The sequence below is a fragment of the Lotus japonicus genome, chromosome 1 (genome assembly GCF_012489685.1).
Source record: "Lotus japonicus ecotype B-129 chromosome 1, LjGifu_v1.2".
Classification (NCBI taxonomy): Eukaryota; Viridiplantae; Streptophyta; class Magnoliopsida; order Fabales; family Fabaceae; genus Lotus; species Lotus japonicus.
This window is the reverse complement of record NC_080041.1, coordinates 87456528-87477094: the sequence shown is the minus strand read 5'-3', so window position 1 is coordinate 87477094 and position 20567 is coordinate 87456528. Positions and strand designations below refer to the sequence as shown.

General features: G+C 34.7%; 3 protein-coding genes and 1 long non-coding RNA gene across 10 annotated transcripts in view; 2 read left to right on the top strand and 2 right to left on the bottom strand.

Moving 5' to 3' along the window:
• The window catches only part of LOC130727453 (uncharacterized), a 42723-nt gene extending 34799 nt beyond the window's left edge, over positions 1-7924 (top strand). For all 6 annotated transcript variants that reach the window (XM_057578586.1, XM_057578588.1, XM_057578589.1 and 3 more), the window contains 13 exons: positions 22-351; positions 441-523; positions 657-761; positions 1160-1388; positions 1743-2105; positions 3039-3140; positions 4034-4177; positions 4565-4653; positions 5291-5373; positions 5481-5596; positions 6098-6183; positions 6719-6818; positions 7156-7924. In XM_057578586.1, coding sequence (XP_057434569.1) covers positions 22-351; positions 441-523; positions 657-761; positions 1160-1388; positions 1743-2105; positions 3039-3140; positions 4034-4177; positions 4565-4653; positions 5291-5373; positions 5481-5596; positions 6098-6183; positions 6719-6818; positions 7156-7221 — 1896 coding nt within the window. In that variant the 3' untranslated portion in view covers positions 7222-7924. The remainder of the gene's footprint in view (positions 1-21; positions 352-440; positions 524-656; positions 762-1159; positions 1389-1742; positions 2106-3038; positions 3141-4033; positions 4178-4564; positions 4654-5290; positions 5374-5480; positions 5597-6097; positions 6184-6718; positions 6819-7155) is intronic.
• Positions 7925-8680: 756 nt separating this feature from the next.
• On the bottom strand, positions 8681-13785 carry LOC130727452 (uncharacterized). Its single transcript, XR_009015286.1, has 3 exons — positions 13646-13785; positions 9622-9776; positions 8681-9470 (listed from the first exon to the last, which is right to left on the bottom strand). It is a non-coding gene; the product is annotated as an uncharacterized LOC130727452 (long non-coding RNA).
• On the top strand, positions 12570-18003 carry LOC130727449 (potassium channel KAT3). Its single transcript, XM_057578583.1, has 12 exons — positions 12570-12820; positions 12984-13361; positions 13503-13560; positions 13671-13988; positions 14345-14584; positions 14671-14769; positions 14851-14883; positions 15510-15695; positions 15929-16006; positions 17024-17090; positions 17211-17363; positions 17690-18003. The coding sequence occupies exons 1-12, from the start codon at positions 12663-12665 to the stop codon at positions 17791-17793; spliced, it is 1872 nt and encodes a 623-aa protein (XP_057434566.1). The 5' UTR covers positions 12570-12662; the 3' UTR covers positions 17794-18003.
• On the bottom strand, positions 15053-18623 carry LOC130727451 (uncharacterized). 2 transcript variants are annotated; one of them, XM_057578584.1, is made up of 4 exons: positions 18496-18623; positions 18246-18297; positions 17929-18087; positions 15053-15273 (listed from the first exon to the last, which is right to left on the bottom strand). In XM_057578584.1, the coding sequence occupies exons 1-3, from the start codon at positions 18560-18562 to the stop codon at positions 17940-17942; spliced, it is 267 nt and encodes an 88-aa protein (XP_057434567.1). In that variant the 5' UTR covers positions 18563-18623; the 3' UTR covers positions 15053-15273; positions 17929-17939. The 2 variants fall into 2 exon arrangements, with proteins under 2 accessions (XP_057434567.1, XP_057434568.1); XM_057578585.1 differs by having other exon boundaries at positions 15053-15270.
• Between the last annotated feature and the right edge of the window lie 1944 nt (positions 18624-20567).

The window sequence follows — 20567 nt, the reverse complement described above, 5'->3', positions numbered from 1 at the left end:
TTTTTTGTAATGAAAATGCAGGGTCTACTATATGCCAAGTCCCTGCTAAGAAAGTTATCGGGTGTCCATGAACTGCCAAGCAATTGGGAAAGAAATAGAGATGCTGATGATACATCATCTGATGCTGGTAGCTCTAGTGTGGGTAGTCAATCCACAGATGAGCTCTCTGAAATCTTGTCACAGGCAGATGTTTGGCTGGGACGTGCAGAGCTTCTCCAAAGCCTTTTGGGATCAGGGATTGCTGCTTCTCTTGATGACATTGCTGATGGAGAGTCAGCTGCCCATCTTCGTGACAGGTTGGTTGTGGAAGAACGGTACAGCATGGCCGTGTATACCTGCAAAAAGTGTAAGGTAAGACAGATTACCTCACTCTTTTTACTATATGGAACTTCTACATTTCAGTTATTGTAGGTTTTAAAAAGAATATTGTTCTTCTTTAGATTGATGTCTTCCCAGTGTGGAATGCATGGGGTCATGCGTTACTTCGGATGGAACGTTACGGACATGCTCGTGTAAAGTTTAAGTATGTTATGTTTTATTTTTTTGTGACAATGCTTTAGCCCAGTCCTTTTTTTAAAAGCTTTGTGCCATATTTGTAGTGACAAGCGTGAGCATGGACTTTAGATCAGTTAAATATTGAATATCTTTCATTTCAGGCAAGCTCTTCAGTTGTACAAGGGTGATTCTGGACCTGTGATTTTAGAAATTATTAATACAATTGAAGGTGGCCCACCAGTTGATGTTTCAGCTGTTCGTTCTATGTAAGATGTTATGCATTTATGTTAGTTGTCTTCTTGCTTTATTCTACTTGTATTTCTTATTTCTTATAACCTGGACTGATTGTGTTCAAGGGTCATGAATGTCTAATCTCTATTCAATATTTGCACTGTGCTTCCGATTCAGTTTTCCCCCTTTTAGTTAAAGGTCTTGTTCTGATAATCAGATAATCAACTATCTGTGGTGAGACTTGTGAACATTTGTTGTCATGAGTCATGACAAAGATGGTTTGGGTGATTGGTTTTTTCTGTGAGTGTTGCTCCTTTTATTACTAATTTTGGATTGTCTGAGTTTGATACTGAAGTAGAAGTCCATCGGATGTCTAATCACATACTTTCTTGTACTCTTTTGGAAGAAACATCTAATTATATTTCTTCTTCAGGTATGAACATCTGGCTAAAAGTGCGCCAACAATCTTGGATGATTCTCTTTCTGCTGATTCATATCTCAACATCTTATACATGCCATCAACATTACCCCGTTCAGAAAGGTCAAGACGATCTCAAGTATCTGCAAATAATAATTCTATATATAGCCGAGACTTTGAAGATGGTCCTCGGAGTAACCTGGATAATGTTAGATATACTGAATGTGTCAATTACTTCCAAGATGTGAGCATAACTCTCCTTATCTGAAATTAATCTTCTCTGAAATGCTTTCATGATTTAACAGTTTGCTTTATCTTTTGTCAAGCTAAATGTCTATGCATCAATTTAAGGAGTGTATTTCATACATTTTTTTGGCTTTTATAGCAAGCTTAAGTACATTTCTGTGCTTTATTTATTTTTTCAACAAAGAATGTTTTAACTTTTAACTCCATTTTAGGTTTTTGTGTGATGTACTTTTTTGTAGTTAATAGTTAGGTTCTTTGTGTATTATAATTTTTAATTATATTTAGCAGGCTTCCGATCTTTTGCAATGTGCTTGTACCTTTCACTTACTAATTATTAATTAAAATTTTGCAGTATGCACGTCAGCATTTGCTTGGTTTTATGTTTAGGCATGGTCACTACCATGATGCTTGCTTCTTGTTCTTTCCTCCTGATGCTGTCCCACAACCACCACAGCCATCAATCATGAGTGGGGTGTCTTCTTCATCACCCCAAAGACTAGATTCTTTGGCAACTGATTATGGGACAATTGATGATCTTTGTGAACTGTGCATTGGTTATGGTGCCATGCCTATTTTGGAGGAAGTCATCTCAACTAGAATGTCATCAACTAATTCCGAGGATGCAGTGGTGAATCAGTATACTGTGACAGCCCTTGCTCGTATTTGCCTCTATTGTGAAACTCACAAGCATTTCAATTATTTATACAGGTTTCAGGTAAAAAAAAATCCTTGGGATGTGTTTTTTATTCAGTTTCCATTGAGCAAAAGTAATACAAACAGGTTGAGTTGTTATGACACTGGAAGCAACTAGCAAGGCTATAAATTTACTAGGAATAACCTTTTTCCATCTTTGGAGAGACTAGAAACTGAAAGTGTTTGAATAATTGATGTTAGCTGACATGATTCACAATACAATACTTTTAGACAAGGTTTCCTCGTCAACTACAAAGTCTAAACGATAATATCCTATCTTATCCTAATCTTTTCATAAGAAAACATTACATCGGATTCGAACAATATATCTTATGTTAATCTATCATAGCAGAACCATAACACATTATATCTTAATATATCTCAACATAGCCCATTTTTTGTGGAACACACATCATTATAGAGTTTTATACACGGCGTGGGGTTTTCAAGAAGCTTTCATGTGGCCACAAAGGCATTAGTGTTTATCCATATGGAGCTAGAGAATGATTGACTGAATACAAGACTACTTTTAAGAGACTCTGAATTTCCAAATGGGGTAGGCAAAATGGAAGTATCTCTACCCATAGGGGAAATCAGGGTAAGGGAGGTTGCCACCCCAATAAGTTCAATTTAGCTACTTCTTCTACTGATATTGACCCATACTACCTGGCTTTTATTCTAAGAACTGGGTTTAAGGTTGATTCAACCATTTGGCTGCCCAATATCACTAGTAGTCCTTCTATTAACAAAGATATATATATAACTTTGTTTTGTTTTCTATGTAGTTGCCACCATTAGTTATCATATGAACATCAAAATTCTATTAATTCTGTAACTTATGTTTCCTGCATGGAGTAGAAGTCTTCATCATCACAATTTATGTGTTCGGGTATAATGTGCTATAATTTTTTTTTCCTCAGAAATGTTTTTTGTTTTATAATGATCTTCTCTTCAGGTAATTAAAAAGGACCATGTTGCTGCTGGACTCTGTTGTATTCAGTTGTTTATGAATTCTTGTTCCCAAGAGGAAGCCATTAGACATTTGGAACATGCTAAGGTATGCCCATAATTTGATAGAAAGGAAAATTAGTATGGTAATTCTTGGCGCACACAGGACATTTATGCTTATATTTTAGTGAGAAGTTATTTATAGGCCTACGCTTCTGGAATTATTTTTCCAAGTTGCATGAGAATATGAAATTCTTTATTTTCTGTTTTGAGCATGTTGTTACAAGAAAGGATACTAATTTAAAAAAGAAGTGATAAAGTTATGATGGGTTAAAGTGATAAAGGTTAATGTAACTAGAGAAAAGACTAAGAAAGAAAGAGGGAGGAGATATATATATATATATATATATATATATATGTAATTGGATACTCTGCTATGCTAGGTGCAGCCTCCCTCATATATATAATACTAGGTTAAGAGTACTACAAAGTACAAACTTAAAGTACACCCATAGACTCTACTTCTAACCCTAACTCTTAACATAATCCTTATCGCTAACAGTTAAGGGTATAGTTCAGAGACATGATGCAACGTGATGGTTTTGTCGAAAACTAACTCATGGATGAGGATCCTGTTAGCTGATCTAGCTAGTTTCTTCACTATAACTCTTTGTGAACATATTTAGGATGGGAGGTTCAGTTGATTTGACATACCGATATGGATTTACTATGCATCTGGAACAGATTTTTTCTTCTGGAAACTAGATACAGCAGATAGCTTTATCTCTGTAACAATTTTCTTAATTGACTGACAAAATTAAAAGAAGACTTCGCCTAGCATCCATTGATCGTACTTGCAGATCTGTTAAAAGAAGACTAAACTACTATGAATCATTAGAAGGCAGATAATTTTTTACCCATACTCTATATCAACTGTTATAGGTTTGTCTCACTTACTCTTTCATATGTTAACAATTCTGTGTTTTTTGCTTACTTTAACAGATGCATTTTGACGACGGATTGTCTGCTAGGCACAAAGGTGGGGAATCTACCAAGCTTGTCACAAAAGGTCTGAGAGGAAAAAGTGCCTCTGAAAAGCTTACTGAAGAAGGTCTTGTCAAATTCTCTACTAGGGTATCAATTCAGGTACTTGTATATACCCAAACCCGATACTGAGAATACATTTGTTCAATAATTAATTTCTAAGAATTAGCCAACTTTCGAACTCAAAATTAATGACATTAGGGACTTCCTTGACTATGTGTACAATGTTACACCTTTGAAAGAACATGCATATATATGTGAGTGCATAGTTGTGGACATGTTTGTGTTGGGAAGTTTTGACTCAACACATGACATGATCTCTTATCATAGACATTATTCCTATGGAGTGAATGCTTCATTACTTTGTACTGCTGGAATCAGTCACTTGTTTTTTAAATTCTCTGCTGTTTAATATATTCTCATGAGAGATATAAGTGAAATCCGGGGTGTTTATTCCTCATGACTTTGAGAATCTATTGCATTTTGTAGGTTGAAGTTGTTAAATCCTTTAATGACTCAGAAGGACCACAATGGAATCACTCACTTTTTGGCAATCCAAATGATGCAGAAACTTTCAGGTTTGTTTAGTTGTTAAGCTTAATTATTTAGTAACTCTGGCCATCCATTTGTGTCCTGACCTAAGTTTGGTATCTCCTCTAAATTATGGTAAAAGTTTTCCAAATGTGTTCTTTTACAATTTTTTAAACAAACTAATCTTGAATACTTGTACTTGTTTTTTAGGCGACAATGCACTAACCTGTCATCAACCAACTATTGTAAAATCTTAAGCTATTGAGTGAAAACGCATGAGAAATTTTATATTCAGCACACCCCTCCTCTACACAAAAACGTTTGAAGTTAAAATCCACAGGCCCACCTTATCTTTTACTCAAAATTGATACTAGGCTATGAACCAATTATCTCTAGCTTAAAGTATTTGGTTAAAACATTGCATGCAGGCTTTCAGAACGACTTATATTTTCCATCTCAAGTATTTTTTGGAGATCAACTTTCATATACAATTTGTAAGCCATTTGATAATTCTAGGGTTAATTATTATTGCAGTCCTCTTAATGTCCGCTAAGCTACATTCAGATTTCTCCTGTCAGTATTGCAAGCATTCAAATGTTTTTCTGTGGTGGCATGTAGTATTTCATAGTTTTATGTGCTGATAATTATTACTTATAAATGCTCATTATGATTTTAAAATTGTAGACGTAGGTGCAAAATTGCAGAGATTCTTGTTGAGAAGAATTTTGATTTGGCATTCCAAGTAATCTATGAATTTAATCTTCCTGGTAAGAATGAGACTTTCCTTTTTACAATCTGGTTTAGCTTTCTTGTTTTTTCAACTGCATAAGGGTTGTCAGCATACTTAATTAGGTCTTTTATTTCTAACAAGCAGCTGTTGATATATACGCTGGTGTTGCTGCATCTCTTGCTGAGAGAAAAAGAGGCAGCCAATTGACAGAATTCTTTAGAAACATCAAAGGCACAATAGATGATGAAGATTGGGACCAGGTAATCAAATTACATTTTTTTTCTCTCTCCTACTTGAAGATGAGCAATATCATGGTTTTATTTCAGTTGAATGATTTAATATGCCTCAAAAGCAAATAACTAGAAATCTTTTAGAATCTATTAGGCTGGAATACTAAAAGCTTTATTGAATAGCTGGGAAAATTATATTGGCTGCAAACTTCAATCTATGTGCATGGGAAGTACCTAAGCCCTCCAAGGGCTGAATGCTGGAATTGTACTGAAACAAAATTGAGAATTCACTTGGAAGTTTGAAAGGACAGAAGTTGCTTTCACCATCAATTTTATATTGCATTGATTTAAGCCTTATTTATTTGTTAATGGTAAAACTTGACTTCATTACTAGCATCAGACTGAGGTTGCTGCATGTATTGACCTGAGATTCATATTGTCAAAGATGTGCCTTCTCTAACCAATGTTAGAACAAGTAAACTTATTTCTTGTAAGAAATTTTTAGCAGCTTCATCCTTTTGAATGGTGTAGGTATTGGGTGCTGCAATAAATGTATATGCCAATAAGCATAAAGAACGGCCAGACCGTCTAATAGACATGTTAACTAGCAGCCACAGGTGAGGACATTATTTATTTTTCTTTTTTATCTATTTGTCTTCGTGCACTATCAATTATGTTGTTATTTAGGATCTTATTTAGTAGAAATGTTATATTTTTTTTAAGGTTACAACTAACCAGTTCCCTAAAGACTCTGGTTAAGAAATTTAAATGATTTTTTTTTAATTGGAAAACATTATTGAATTCGTTGGTAACTAAAAAAACACTTCTTTTCATAAATACTTAGTATTTTTAAAACCTTAATAGTAAGAACACTCGTTAGATTTTGCTTTTTTGTAAACCATTAGGACATTACGGTGTTGTGTAATTCATATAGTCAACCCCGCATAACGGTAAAAAACATTCTTCTTGTATTCTTGGATTAATATATCATTTGGCATAGATAATTGAATATCTATTCATTTAATAGAGAATTGCAGCTCAAATGACTCAATACATGATGTCATGTCCATGTGTCTTCCTCATAGCTTTTTCTTTTTAGTAATTCAGTAACCAAGGTGACACGTTTAATATATTTCTTATTTGGGCTTGCAGGAAGGTGCTTGCTTGTGTAGTTTGTGGTCGTTTAAAAAGCGCGTTTCAAATTGCTTCACGGAGTGGAAGCGTAGCTGATGTTCAATATGTTGCTCATCAGGTTAAGTTTCTACGTCTTTCGACTTCATGACCAAAAAGAAAGTGGTTGCTTAATCGCATAATAGTTGGAACATATACATATCCTTAAGTTCCAAGCGTGCATCTTATGAGATATTTATTGAAAACATTAAGAATATTATATTTCTTAGTATTGACGGGTACTACAGCTCCTGATAGTAAGTAGGGCTTATCAATACCACCCGCACCTCACATATCTAGGTTTCACTGTCACTACTAGTACTACGAATGTGTTGGAGTGTGTCTTTAATAGAGTGTGTTGCTAGCATTTTTCTTGATACTATTTTCATGGCCTGAAAATTTCATCTTTATTTTTGCAGGCACTGCATGTCAATGCACTTCCTGTGCTTGATATGTGTAAGCAATGGTTGGCTCAGTACATGTAATCTATATCTGGCTGAATCTGTGAATTAGATGTCAAGAGACCTTAGCTATATCTCAAGGAAGAGGATTGAACCATAGCAATGTGAGTCAAGTATTGATTGTAAAAATCAAGAGATTATTTTGTTTCAATATTTCACAGATCCTGGTTTTTGTTTGGGAGTTTTCTGTGATCTGAGGTATATAAGCATCCAAGTTGGTCCGATCATTGGTACTGCTACCATTGCCAAGTTTGGGAGATTAGGGGAGATATATCATCTCATGCCTTAAACATGCATTTCTATCCCTGAATCTTAATTCAGATACTGAATTTCGGTCCTCCTGATCCTGAATGCCAACGACGACGGTGCATGAAATTTTCAGCCAGAGAAATTTACTCTGATATGGCATTAGAAAGAACTCTACTATTGTGATGTCTTAGAGTAGAAGATTTGTACATGAATTTTGAGCAATTGTCAATGTATCAAAGTAGTTGTAAAAATGTCATTGATTTGATTTTGAGTGTTTAGATCATAGCGTTTAGATCGACGGTATTAAGTCATAGGGTGGATCGTATTTTGCTTGATATGCTGATTCAATTATACGTATCCCTTTGTTGTTGTATGGTTAATTAATCGTGAACCAAAATACTTGGAAGAGCTCAATCACCAAATTAAATTGTGAATCATATTGCACCACACAAATGATGCTAAGCATCTATTCTGTCTACATTCTTTTGACGTATTTTTTAATGAGGTTTGTTAACTTACTCCCACTTGTTTTTTAGAAGGAGTAAGTTAACACTTAACACCTTTTCTATTGGACAAAAAATTCCACTAATTTATTCTTAATGATAACTAACTTCAGGGCTATTTATGTAATTCAATTTTATTTAAATTTTAAAATTAACAATTTCTCTCTCCTCATTATTCTCTCATTAATTTCAAATTAAAGCAGTTTTTTTTTCTCTTCTTCTCTCCTCCGTCTTTTACCTCTGACTATGTATCTGGGTTTTTGCTGCTGCTGTTTTAGCATGCAAAGTGATTTTGGCTCCAAGCTAGGCTGGATAGATGCTGAGGTTTATGCCTCATAACCCATTAGTTGGAAGATTGGCTACAAGGCTAACGATAAATCTTGATAGATTTTCCCCCTTCCCATAGGATCAAAATTACTCTTCTGAAAACGCATAAGATTTGGTGCATAAATAAGTAAAGAAACTTGTTTGGTGCTTTAGTACTTTAAGCGGATGAACAATTTTTGTATCCTATTTCAGCACTTAGCACTGTTACAGAAAGTAGAATGCTTGATAGAATACACTTTGTGGGGGGTTTTAGACCCTCACAAAGTAGAAAGCTTGATAAAACACTTTTTTGTATTGGTTTAAAACCGCCACAAACGTATGTGTTACAAGTGATTTACAATGTAGCAGGGATATTTTTACTATTTCTATAGTTAATAGATCAGTTTAAGAGAATTCATAAAATGTGTCATCCATATTTGCAACACCATATTTATAAATCAACATTCAACAGCCATGAAATAAAATCGAAATAGCTTAACCACAGTTGCAGTGCAATACTTAAAGAAAGTTGTTGCAGCTATAGCTACTTCTTGGGAGACAAACATTGCAGCAATTAAGACTGAAAAAATAAAATTTCTTCTCAATGACTCGAATATCATTTGTTCAGAGTCTAGAACTAACATCAAAAATTGCAAAATACAAGATTGTGGATAAGCAGGAAGAAACTTGACCTCTTTGTCATCTAGTAATTCATGGTTATGGTGATTATAAAAATATTTAACCACCCATTTTTCATCAAAGCCAATTGTTCTTTTAGTAACCACCATTTTTGAACCACAATTACATCTTGAAGTCTTTCTTTTCCTCTGGTTCTCAACTTCACTAACTTTGCTCTGTTTAGGAATTACCAGAACGATGACAAACAAATTCCCTTTTATAGATACCCAATGGATTCTTCTCTGACTGATACTTACTAGATTTGTAGATATGATCACGTCTAATCGAAAAGCCACTTTTATGTGCAAATAAATTGTAAAATTCATAAGCATCATCATCAGTATTAAATATTTTCCCTTCATAAGGAATCCACTCATCAATATTATTAGCTAAAGGTGAGGATTCATGTTGTGGCTCTTGAAAAGAATTCATAGTTTCATCATCTTCACACATAGAAGTATAATCTTCAAAAAGCTCGCTAGGCCAATATGTGACGTGATCACTTTCTTGGGATGTCATCTTGATCTTAGTTCAAAGCTGATTTATTAATGATTGAAAAGAAAAATAGCCATGAGCAAAAGTAAAACTACAAACGGAAAAGGATAAACATAACTACAAATTGTATAATGTTATAAAAAATTATATGATGAAAACACCAATCAGCAAGAGGAATTCACAAATTTCTAACCTTTTCACGTGTTTCTCTAGCAATTAGGCATAGGCGAGACTCAAGAGTGCCCAACACATATACTGGATGAAGAAGATAGTGAGAAGGAAGCGCAGCAAACGTTTTTGGAAATAGGGCACGAACAGAGTGTGAGCTGCTAGGGGAGGTTGCAGTTTCTGTAAAAACCAATTTACAATTATGCCCACACATGTCTATTATTTTAAAACTGAACAATTTGGTTTTTTAGTCCAAATAGAAAAGGTGTTGAGTGTTAACTTACTCCTTCTAAAAAATAAGTGGGAGTAAGTTAACAAACCCCTTTTTTTAATATATGGGCATCACGGAGAAATGTAATAGCCACAACGTCGTACATAAAAAATTAATCACAACCTAAACACATGAAATAGATCTAGCATATGGAGGTTCACACTTCTGTCCTGTTTTTTTAACATACCCAGAACTCAATAATGTGTCTTTACATTGTTTTTGTTTTTCATCCCTGAAAAATATTTTTCTTGTTTAACATCCTTTCAAAATTATAAGTTTTGTTTTTAGTCATTTTCTTCACATTTTCCATCCAACGTAAACAAAATAAACACAATCAATACAAGAGTATAAATGAATAAACACAATAATCATATAACATAATAATAATTTAACCCATGACACGTGTAATTTTGTTTAGGTTGGATAAAAAATGTGACCGTAAGGACTAAAAACAAAACGTATAATTTTTGGAGGATGTTAACAAAAAAAATATTAGACAGGGACGAAAAACAAAAATGATATATTTTGCATGGACCAAACACTTATTTAAGCTTTATATTAATTAGTTACTAATAACATTCTATATTATTCATTCTTTTCTTAGAATTATAAATATCCAAAACCACTATGACATAACTCAGTTATGTAAACTTAAATCCGAACACTTTTTACTCCATTAATTCATAAAATCCAAATAATGATGTGATATTTTGAAAGCATTCCCCTCCATTTCTTTATGACATATTCACTAATCCAAAGATAACCCTTAGACATGCAAGCAGCGGGATGCGCCCTCCTCCGCGTCCTCCACTTCCTCCGCCTCCTCCTTCGTGTCCTCCACTTCCTCAACCTCTACTTTCTCGTCCTCCTTATCCTCCTCCTCGTCCTCAGCTTCTACATTTACACGCCTACATGCATTGATGGGTATAGGAACAAGGTTTCCAATGAGGTCACATTTCTCCATTAAAATATCTAGATCAGTGACAACAAATATCACACGGTCCGGAAAATTAAGGTTGGCGAGGAACCCAGTGATCCTAATAATGGAACCCCTTCTGCAACTTTCCTTAATTGACTAACTCTCTGTTTGAAGTGGAGAACGCCCCTTGTCGAGTGAGGGAACCATCGGAGACAACAATCTGGTACCACTTGGTGAAGTAGTGTCGCCGCTCCTTCACGAGCTTCAATTCGATTATTTGCAGCACCAACTTTATGTTCTTCAAATGGAAGTCGTCATTGTTCAATCTCATAACCCCCTTCCGTTAGACCAACACCCATTACAATCGCATCTTTACAGATTGATCGAAGTTTAGAGTGAGTGTTAGACATTTTATACTTCTCCAAATTAAAAATGTGTCCCTATTGTTGTGTTTTCAGACTTACTGAGGAAGTTTTTTTAGACTTCCCTGAGGAAGCCACACTACGTTTGCTCACCTTACTCAATTTAGAACGATTATATTATTCATTCCTTATACATTAATTTTTTTTGTTACACCTTGTACATTAATTATGAAAATTAATTAGTTACTAACAATATTTTATGTTATTTATTATATTAATATATTATATTAATTACTAGTTTTAAAAGTTGTAGTTCTCATCGGTCGAGAGTTCATGTAAGATTGGATAACTCTCACCGCAAATTATGTACGAGGTATTTGTCTCTAACCATTCAAATCTCCGTGTGTCCAGTAAAATTTTAGTTCGTGAGTAACCTTCATCGAGGTAATCCATCGGCACTCTTTACTTAGGAGTGAGTCCCCAACACGCTACGGGCGACGATAGTTTAAATGTGTCTTCTCTTTATTCTACCATTTTGTGAAGAAATAAATCATTTCTTGATATTTAAAAATAAAACTAATTAATATTTAAAATGTAATTATTAATCAAAACTTGAGAAAACCTCCAAACGAAAATCCTAACTTTCTCTGAAACCCATAACTTCCACTCTCAGCTTACCTGCATTCGGTTCCTACTTCCTATCCTGCGAGTTGAGCCACGAGTACCGCTGTCCTAACCCCAAACATCCTTTGTTTCGGTCAAAGCACGCAGGGAGTGGTGCAAAAAGAGGTTCAACATATCATGGGGCATATCATTGATCCCAAGGCCTCCGTGCTTTTCTCTTCAGTAAGGGTATTCCAATTTACAATGTGCCACCCTAGTTGCATTGATCTTAGACCAAAGGAAACTCCTCATAATTTGATTGACACAATTACGTAACCCACGAGGGAGCAACTCCTCTAATTATAATTATTAATTACAATTTGAGGATTTTTTTAGAAAATAAATAAAAAGAAAAAGAAAATATAGTAATATCAAAATTAGTCAAAAATATATCAATGCACGGGTATTATATATAGTATAGTATTATTGGGTGAGTTATGACTTAAGAAGACTAAGTTGGTAATTTACTCATTTTATTGTGATAATATTGAATCATTTAATAGGCGGAGATCAAGTAGCCTGTAGAGAAGAAAAATAATCCGTTGACAAATACTGAGTGTGCCGTCCATGTTGACAAATTTCATGGATTACGCCCTCATCTCAATCTTTCATATAATAAGTTATCTTTAATAATTAAGATAAGTGAAAGCTCCCTGTCACCTTCCCTCTACATATTATTAATCTAGTTCATAATGTTCATGGAAACTCACACAAGAAGTTGACTTTAATTTTGTCATTTGAATATAAGTAGACAACCTTACCCAGTGCATATACATTATTATGCAAAACCGCGTGACTAACTAGAAGTGTTAATCTCTTTCTCTTGATCCTCACGGTGGCTCTGATTAACAATGTCATTGCCATCTCTAGTTAGAAGACGTTCAACTGCGGAAATAAGGAACTTGGCCGCAGTTTCCAGCAGCCTCTTACCAGCATTTGGCACCGTTTTGAATGAAGGTAACACGAATCTAAGAAAACATGTCATCGCTCCCTATGACCGAAGATATAGGTACATATTTTCATTTCCATCACACAATTAGTCATTTGAATTTCGTTTTTTACTAAATTTCTCTGGACCAGTGTGGTAAAAGTCAAAGAGTGTGGCTCCTAATTCGAACTTTAGACTAAAGATTCAAATAATCAATTTTAACTGGTGCAAATTTTTTATGCAGGTTGTGGCAAATGTTCCTAGTGGTATTGGTGGTTTATTCAGCCTGGGCTTCTGCATTTGAGCTAGCTTTCAGAACACTGTCAGTTGGGTCATTGTTGGTGGTTGATCTAGTTGTGGATGTGTTCTTTGCAATTGATATAGTTCTAACTTTCTTCGTGGCTTACTTGGATACTTCAACTTATTTCCTTGTTGATGACCATAAGAAGATTGCTATTAGGTACGTCAAGAAGTTACACTTTGCCATGGACCTGGCTTCTACTGTGCCAATTCAGCAGATATACCAACTTCTGGCAGGTAAATCACACGGAAATGAGTTCTTTGGTTTCCTGAATTTGCTTAGACTCTGGCGATTAAGGCGTGTTAGCGAACTCTTCACGAGGTACATTCATCAAAGTGAAAATCTCTTATTTCTCTTTCGAAATGTGTGCTACTCTTGAAAAGTACTGAATTGATTATGAATAATTAAATATTATGGTCTTTAAATATCTGCTACATAATGCTTTGATTTCCTATTTTCCAGGCTAGAGAAAGACATACGAGTTAGCTACTCGGTAACAAGATTTTTTAAGCTTGTATGCGTAAGTAAATCACTGAATTTTCTCTCTGAGCATAGATCTAAATGAGATATTATCATCAAATTGACTAATGTAAGTTGGTTCATACCTCACTTTTGGCTGGTTTATCACAGGTTACGCTATGTGCAGTGCACTTCGCAGGCTGCACGTATTTCTGGTTGGCGGTACATCATAAAAATCCTGAAAACACATGGATCGGGAAGCAAATGGAGGATTTTAAACATAGAAGTGTCTGGTTGGGTTACACTTATTCCATGTACTGGTCAATGGTCACTCTTAGCACTGTTGGCTATGGAGATTTACATGCAGAAAATTCAAAGGAGAAGCTTTTCAATATATTATATATGCTGTTTAACATTGGCCTCACAGCATATATAATCGGAAACATGACAAATCTGGTGGTTCATAACTCTGTCCGAACCATTGCCATGGTAAATTACTAAAAAATATTTAAAAACTGACACATTCACAATCACTTTCTGTGTCATAGCATTTATATCTTTCTATTTTTTTTTTCCTATCACGTATCCATCATATTTTCCTATTCTCTCTCAAGGTCGAGGTAAATTTTTAATTACCTCCTCCCATATTTCACCTTCACATGTTGCTAAGGTTATAAAATGGGATTTATGAAATATTTGAACAGCATATGCTCACTTAATTCAGACAGGCTTAAACAGGAATTTATTAGAAAATGGGCAATACAAGAGAACACATGTGGTTTCAGAAAACTTACCTGAGGCATACAATGCCAAAAACTAATATGTTTCATCGCCTTGCTTCACAGAGAGATGCCTACAACAAAATATTACAATATGCAAGCAAAAACAGACTCCCAGAAGGTTTGAAGGAGCAAATGTTGGCACACACACAATTGAAGTTCAAGACAGCAGAGTTACAGCAAGAACAAGTGCTACAAGACCTGCCTAAAGCAATTAGAGCCGGCATTGCTCAGCATCTTTTCCGCAATGTAGTTGAAAATGCATATTTATTTAAAGGAGTTTCTAATGATTTTATCACACTGCTGGTAAAGCTTCCTCCCTTTTAGGTTTCAATTAAATAAATTCTAAACACCTCAACAGCAACTAAAACTGACATCATGACATTACACAGGTAACAGAAATGAAAGTAGAATACTACCCATCTAAGGTTGACATAATCTTGCAAAATGAGATGCCAGCATATTTCTACATTTTGGTGTCTGGATCAGTGGTAAAACATCTATAACTTTTTCAACCATGCTTGTACCATGCTTAAACAATTAACTTCAAACTGAACTGTTTCTATCCGCAGGATGTGTTGATATACAAGAATGGGTCTGAAAAGGTAAGATGGAATCCCCCAGACAAATAATTTCAGGGCATTAGTAACATGTTTAACTGAGCAATAACTTAGACGCCGAGTGAACTGGAAAAACTAGTACATAAATCACTAATATCATGTGGAAGAAAGTAGTTTGAAGAGGAAATAAAGATAACGAAAAATTAAACCTCAGTTGGAAAAAAAAATGAACTGAAATTGTAATTCATTTAATCTGAATTTCAGGAAACCTTGGATCCATTAGAGCTTGTCAATTATAGAGAATGAAAGTATCTAATAGTCATACAAATGCATGACAACATATTGCATAACCCAGAGGTATAAGTCATTTAGGAAGAGCATGTTTACTTTACAGAATTAAGAGTTCTTCAACTTCAAGCACTTCCAGGCAACCTGCTGAGCAAACACATCAAACAAAGTGAAATTCATTAAACTGTATCCAGAAATCATCCTCATCATACATGTAAATTGAACATATGGTCGAGCTGGGAAGTAAGAACCACAAGTGTACACAGCCAAAGAGATTTAGAGGGATAAAGGAGAGAAGAAAAATAATATGATTCAAAAGAAGTATCTGTGTTTCTAAGTTAATGATGACACATTGCTTAACTAAGCTCATAAATATTTTTCAGTTCTTGCACAAACTAGAACCAGGAAGCACGGCAGGAGAAATCGGCGTGATGTTTAATAGTCCACAACCTTATACAGTGAGAAGTAGAAGGCTCTCCCAGGTTATACGAATCAATCATCACCATTTCAAGCAGATGGTGCAGCCATTCAGTGACGATGGGAAGGCAATCATCAACAACTTCATTCAGGTTCGAAGATTCAACCATACATAAGATAGAAAGACATTCACAGAAAGCCCCAAACACACATTTTCATTTTAAAGTTAATCTACACTCTTCAAATTTGAGCCATTGGTTACCCAAATTCCCACATTTTACAAGCCCATATCTGAATTCCCTTCATACTAACTTCATATCTATATCTCAGTATCCATGTCAACAAGCCCATATATTTTTATATTAATGCCGGTTCTTTTACTCAGTTTATGAAAGGTCTAAAAAGAGACGTGCTAGAAGAAATACCATGCGTAACAGAATTGCTGGGTGACCTGAATGATGAGGTATATATTTTAACTTTGAATTTCAACAACTAAAACTTTTGCATGATCTAAGATAGAAGCATAAACTATTTATTTATCTCAAATGTAGAAAAAATTCAAATAAAGAAAAGGATGCACAATTCTTGGATCCCAAACATTGCATTTAGCTAAAACCTTAGGTAAACTTATTTACAATTAGTGCATGAGAGAATGATGGTGGCCACAAGCATAAAATTCCGCCTGAAAGATGCTAAAATCTTGGATATTGCTTCAAGCCATATTTTTTAGAAAGAGAAGAAGGAGAAATGAAGGACAAAGGAATGAATGCTCATTAAAATAGAAAATTTCCCCTGATCCCCTCCAATGCACCCGTTGCTCCTTTTACCAAAAGGGACATTCAGGAAAGGTTACCTGATGATGTATAGATAATCACTTTCTTTGAATGTCTAGACTGTGAAGATACATGTAGTAACATGTGAAAGATGAAAAATTTAGATTATATTATGCATCATGAAGCAACTCCTCCAAAAACTCAAATTGTAAGCTAATGCACATGAATAGTTTTATATTCCCATTATTGTGCATGATACATCAGCAAAGGCCTGAATAAACACTTAGCTATTAAGTTAATAATGAAATTAGTCTGTGGAAGATACAAATTGTTATATTAGTCCCTCAAGGATGAAAATTATAATATAGATCCTGAACAATGTTTTGACTGCCAAATTCATCCCTGAATATGTATGTCATCAATCATATTAGTCTTTACAATACTTAATCTAAGGACTAAATTGGTCAAAATTTCAGCATTCAGAGACACTTTTGGCAATTTATATCTTTGAAGGACTAAAGAAACTTATTTGGTTAACACTTTTACATGATATGATCCAGAAAGAAAAAATGTAATACAACAATAGAACTGTAGAGGATACATAGTGTACAGTCCCCGTTCAGATGGCAGTGACACAGACAAATAAAGTCATTATAATGTTGGCAAAATAGTGTACATATTTGATGAACATTGTATGCTTCTTGCAGCATCTAACACAAACGCAGGGCACACACAATGAAGTTAGAAGTCATGAAGATGATCCATATGAAGAAGGTAACCTTAATTCTATGGAATTTGTAAAAAAATACTGATGTCTTTTGAGCTAAATGACAAAATTTACTTGCTTAGCTAAGTTAGAGTGATAAGCTCATGCTAGTATGCTACTAATTGCAGGGAGAACAGAAAGTTCCAATCCACAGTCAAGCCCAGTCCCCATCAGAGTCAAAATCTACGGACATCGTCCCAATGAAAACGAAATGGGAAACGGAACAACACCGAAGCTCATACTTCTCCCAAATTCACTCGAGGATCTTTTCAGAGTCGCAGGTATGAGTATGAAGTATGAACTAATTGACTACATTCAAAATGCATACATACATATTAAATGCTTACCCCAAATGATTATGAGTGGTTTCATGATTGAATGATACTGAAAAAATAAAATTAGCCTATTGCACTTTAGTCTAAAACAGGAAGGGGGAAAAAACAATCCCCTATATGATTTCATTATTCAAAGACTTCATGTTCTGCCATAATAACATATTGCATATTATATCATAATTAGTCTTCTACTCATAGAATTAAACATATTGAGGTAGCAGCATATTACAATAACAAGGTGGCTGGGTTGATTTGAGGTTTTGTGTATGCAGAGAAAAAGTTTGGAAAACGCGGAAGCAAAATTGTTATGGCTGATGGCTCAGAAGTAGAAGAACTAAGCGCCTTAAGAGAGAACGATGAATTATATATCATCTAATGATCACATCAGACAGAAATTAACGAAACAGGATAGGATTGCAATGTACAAAAATGATAGAAAATATGCATGGAATTTTGAAACGTATGGAGTTAAATTTCATATATAATTAAACAGAAGCATGTAGAATGATACCGTAGAGCGTTTTAATCTCTGTTGAGCATGTCAAGAACAGCATAAGCAGCTTTCTGAAAATGATCCTTCTCTTCATCTAAGGCTCTTTTCCTCTCGAGAGCAGAACCTTTGCATTTCTCCACCTCTTCATCTATCACTGCAGAATTCTGATTAATTTCACTGCAAAATGAGAGTTGCGTACAAGTAGCCGTTAGATCCTGAACCAGAAACTAATCACAAGTGCAGATCTGAAACCGAAAGCAGAAGAATATATAACAATTGTCTTAATCGGAACGTGATCTTGAAAATGAGTAAAAAATGATGATTAGGAAGCTAACGCTGTCATCTTAAGCATGTTCTCCATCACCGATTGTGCTTCATTTGAAATCTCTGCACGGTTTAGCAGAATAATCAGGATTCAAAGCAAACAGGCACAAAGTAAAATCAATGATCAATCAAACTATGCAGATCTTGGATCTAGATTACACTAACATCGCATTTGATTCGAATAAACAACAATTAGGTTTGAAAATCGCAGCGATTGTGAAAACTCGAGTTGAAGAATGCGATAGGGTGGTTATGGCTCACCGTAGATGAGAGAGGTGAGGTGGCTTTCGGTTTCTGCTACCGTTAGTGCTGACTCTGGATCCGCCATTGATGTGAAGCTTCTTGCTTGCTTGGGAGGGAAATTGCAACTGAATATCGATGCGCGCGCTTCGAAGATTTTTTGAATGGGTTTTTATGAAATGAGAGGGTTTATATAGGAGGGGAAAATGAAACTAAATTAGTTTAATATGATCTTTTACCTTTTTACCCCTAGTTGGTTCCGTTTTGTTCGGGCCTGGGCTTGTTAAGTTTTTGCTTCCTCTAACATTCTTTCGGCCCGCGGCCCACGACATGATTCTAACTGCCCCCATCACTCACAAAATCGCATTTTTTTATTTTTGAAAAAAAAATATAGTGGTGTATATATATAGGCATTTCAAATGTAAAGTATAAATATGTTCACCAAAAGTAAATGCACTTTTGTTAGAACCAAAAAGCCCGTAACAACTACTTTGGTAGTCGAAAATACAGGTCAACTGCATTATAATGATTAGTTGTGGTATCCTGCCGAAACAACAGGATTAACCATTGACACAATAAGGCAAAAGAGTCAAACAAGGGAAACGTGCATCTGGATTGGATTTGTAGACAAAGATAGAATTCTGAGTGTAAAAGAGAAGATATTTAAGGTAGTTAGGGTTTCGTCACGTGTTTTTGAGAGCTTTATTTCTAATCCTTAATAATATGAATGGTGATTCCACTCTGAACTAGCTAATACAAAGAAGATTGGTCAAAATAGTATTCCGAACTAACTAGGAGTGAGAAGACAATAACACATCACGATTTATAAAGTGGCTTGTGTGAAGAGCAAGACGTGAATCAGTGGTAATATGTCAAATTAACTGTTATAGTTAGCTGATTTCTCCTTATTAAAAATGCGCAATCAAAAGCCATCAATACAATACATGTTTCATCTTGACATATTTTTCGGTCTTTACTTTATATTTTTATCTTCTTACTTTTATTTGTCTAAGTTTTTTTACTCATATATTTTAGTTGTTACTTAATTTAGTGTCAATCATTTACCTCACTTTAACCTTTCAATATCAATCTCTAAGAGTTTTTTAGTTAGAAATCAGTATTAAAGAGTAGAGTCTCTTTCTCAAGCAATTATTTGATTGAGAAATTGTTATGTTAGTTTTTTAGCCGACCACAAACAATTATGTACATGATAGCTATTTGCTTATAAAAAAAAACATGATAGCTATTTGAACCAACAACTTTAAATCAAACTTAATATAAAAAAAACATGTTTACATTTGTGCTACACAAATCAATGGCATCCGAAACTAATCTAATAAATTAATGCTAATTAATCACTTGAGTGGCATATACTTTTCTGTTCACGTGTGTTCATCACCGAACTGACGGCAGTGCACACGAGATCATTCAAAATAGCTTTTAAAATATAACTGCGTTTCATAATCCCCTGCAAGAATTTTTTGGTTCCTGGGAACATAGGAAGCCTCATATAATGTTAGAGACAAATGATAACACAAAAAGTTTTGAATGAGATGATGATAGCAAAAAATAGTGTTTGTTTTTCTTAGTATTTGGTAAAGTGGTCGCCAATAGATTAGTAATTTATTTTGTGCCATTTACAGTGTGTGTCTGGTAAATGTTCAACATGTTGATGCTTCACTAGTACAAAAAATAGATAAGGTAGCGGTTAAAATATAGCAAAGGTAGTGGTTATAACCGCAGAAAAGCAAGGCATAGCCATAGACTGTGTCCAACAGTAGTGGTTCATAACCGCTACCTTTAAACATTAAAGGCAGCGGTTGGTTTTTAAGGAACCGCTACCAATACTGCACAAATAACACCACCAGCGAGCTTCAAAGGTAGCCGTTTTAACCGCTGCCTTTGGATAGGATTAGTAGCGGTTATAACCGTTGCCTTTGGTTTGATATTAACAACAAAGGCAGCTGTTCCAAACCGTTGCGTTAATTTTTTTTGTTTTTTTTGTATTTTTAATATATTGTTAGTAACGTAGGCATTCACATTCCTTGCTAAAAGAAACATGCTAAATATTTTTCCAAACGAAAATTTACATA

Coding starts and splice junctions, on each gene's coding strand:
- LOC130727449 (XM_057578583.1), top strand. CDS start 12,663: ATGTCATTGCCATCTCTAGTTAGAAGACGTTCAACTGCGGAAATAAGG. Junction 13,362..13,502: donor GTTAGCGAACTCTTCACGAG/GTACATTCATCA, acceptor CCTATTTTCCAG/GCTAGAGAAAGACATACGAG. Junction 14,585..14,670: donor ATGATTTTATCACACTGCTG/GTAAAGCTTCCT, acceptor GACATTACACAG/GTAACAGAAATGAAAGTAGA.
- LOC130727451 (XM_057578584.1), bottom strand. CDS start 18,562: ATGGCGGATCCAGAGTCAGCACTAACGGTAGCAGAAACCGAAAGCCAC. Junction 18,298..18,495: donor CCTCACCTCTCTCATCTACG/GTGAGCCATAAC, acceptor TAAACCGTGCAG/AGATTTCAAATGAAGCACAA. Junction 18,088..18,245: donor AACATGCTTAAGATGACAGC/GTTAGCTTCCTA, acceptor CTCATTTTGCAG/TGAAATTAATCAGAATTCTG.